Here is a 2,205-nt window from a genome sequence, read left to right as displayed (position 1 = left end):
CCACTGTGCTGAGCACTGGCAGACCACCACCTGCTTTCACTTCAGCTTCAACTGTCCTGCCAGGATACCCTCTGTGTGGAGAGCCCCAGAACCACCCCAGCCCATACCCACTTCACCTCAAACAATCCCATGAGGACAGCCCCAGCACAGACTCCCCCAGGATCCAAACCCACACCAGCCACAGCTCCAGCTATCCAGGCAAAGTCACCAGGCACACAGTCTACACAGGGAATGAGCATACAACCATTCCTGGAAGGTTAGAAGAAGTAGCTGTTCTACCTAATTCATAGAAACAAACACAGAAAGTCAAGCCAAATGAGGAGACAAAGGAATATGGTCCAAAAGAAAGAACGAGCAAAACCTCAGAAAAAGAACTAAATGGAATGGAGATAACCAATCTACCTGATAACAAGTTCAAAGTCATAATCATAAAGGTGTTCACCAGGCTGTACAGAAGAATGGATGAACTTAGTGAGAACTTCAACAAAGAGAAAATATATCAGGGTGCCTAGGTGGCTCATTGGTTAAGTGCCTACCTTTGGCTCAGGTCACGATCCCAGGATCCTGGGTTGGGACCCCACATCGGGCTCCCTGCTCAGCAGGGTGGCTGCTTCTTGCTCTCCCTCTCCCTCTACCACTTCCACGCTTGTGCTCTCTTGCTCTCTCCCTGTCAAACAAATAAATAAAATATTTTTAAAAAGAGATAGAAAATTTAAAAAAGAACCAGTCAGGGTTGAAAAATGCAATGACCAAAATGAAAAATGCACTAGAGAGAATCAACAGTAGATTAGAGGATACAGAAGAATAGATCAGCAATATGGAAGTGTAAAGGAAAGCACCCAAACTCAACAGCAAAAGGGGGAAAAAAAAGATCTTGAAAAAATGAAGATAGGTAAGGGATGTCTCAGACAACACCAAATGAACATCAAATGCAAATGAATATTTGCATTTTGGCCATCCCAGAAGGAGAAGAGAGATAGAAAGGGATTTAAAAAAAAAAAACCACACCAGCTTCTCACTCCACATTTTACCATGCCTTTCACCCGAGACCCTTTCCAGCACCCTACGTTGGATAACGATGAGACCTACCTGGGAAAACTCCGGGCCTCCAAGAAACTGCCATATAAGAACCCAGCTCACCTTGCTCAGCAACAGGAACCCTGGAGTCGGCTCAGCTCAACTCCCACAATCACCTCCATGAGGCGGGATGTTTATTTTTTTGATCCTGAGATACCAAAGGATGACCTGGATTTCCGCTTAGCAGCCTTGTACAACCACCACACAGGGACATTCAAGAACAAAAGTGAGATACTATTACACCAGGAGACTACCCAGGATACCCATGGAATTATCAAGACCCAATTCCCTGGAGAACTTTTACCCCCTCCTCCACCACCTTCCATCACTTCCTGGTCTAACATCAGATACTGGATCAACCCTAAGAAGGAGTCTATCCACAGCATCCAGGGATCCATAGTGTCCCCTCACACTGCAGCCACCAATGGAGGCTACTCCCGAAAGAATGATGGTGGCTTCTTCTCTACCTAATGTTAACAGGCCCCTGGACTAATTAATCATAGTGGAACATCTGCTGCCCACCTCCATTAAATAGATTTGTGCTGGATGAAGCCTGAAAAAAAAAAAAAAAAAAAAAAAAAAAAAAAAAAAAAAAAAAACCAAACTAATTCCAAGAAAGAATGGCTGAAAAATTCCCTACCCCGCAGAAGGAAACACATCCAGTTTCAAGAAGCACAGAGAGTTCCAAACAAGATGAACCCAAGGAGATCCGCACCAAAACACATAATAATTAAAATGCCAAGGATTAAAGATGAAGAGAAATTTTTCCAAAACAGCAAGAGAGGGGTGCCTGGGTAGCTTAGTCAGTTATATATGCAACTCTTGATTTCAGCTCAGGTCATGCTCTCAGGGTTGTGAGACTGAACCCCATGTTGGGCTCGGTGCTGTGCATGGAATCTGCTTAAGATTCTCTCTCTCTCTCTCCTTCTTCTTCTCCCCACCCCCACTTCTCTAAAACAAAAACAGACAAACAAATTAAAAACCAAAAACAGCAGGAGAGAAAAAAACTAATATGGACAAGGGAAACACCATAAGGCTCCCAGCTGATCTTTCAGCAGAAATTTTGCAGGCTAAAGAAAAGTGACATAATATAATCAAAGTGCTGAAACCAAAAAACTTACAACCAAC

The 2,205-nt window shown here is 43.7% G+C and overlaps 1 protein-coding gene across 1 annotated transcript; it reads left to right on the top strand.

Moving 5' to 3' along the window:
* Positions 1–1,009: 1,009 nt before the first annotated feature.
* Positions 1,010–1,629, top strand: LOC111140072 (uncharacterized protein C1orf194-like). The gene has a single exon (XM_022492456.1). It carries the CDS (start codon positions 1,033–1,035, stop codon positions 1,546–1,548), a length of 516 nt encoding a protein of 171 aa, XP_022348164.1. The 5' UTR covers positions 1,010–1,032; the 3' UTR covers positions 1,549–1,629.
* Positions 1,630–2,205: the final 576 nt, after the last annotated feature.

The sequence above is a fragment of the Enhydra lutris genome, unplaced genomic scaffold, assembly GCF_002288905.1.
Source record: "Enhydra lutris kenyoni isolate GAN:26980312 unplaced genomic scaffold, ASM228890v2 scaffoldscaffold150, whole genome shotgun sequence".
Lineage (NCBI taxonomy): Eukaryota > Metazoa > Chordata > Mammalia > Carnivora > Mustelidae > Enhydra > Enhydra lutris.
This window is presented reverse-complemented; position numbering and strand designations above follow the sequence as displayed.

Excerpts from the sequence above, each read along its gene's own strand:
- LOC111140072 (XM_022492456.1), top strand. The coding sequence starts at position 1,033 with ATGCCTTTCACCCGAGACCCTTTCCAGCACCCTACGTTGGATAACGAT.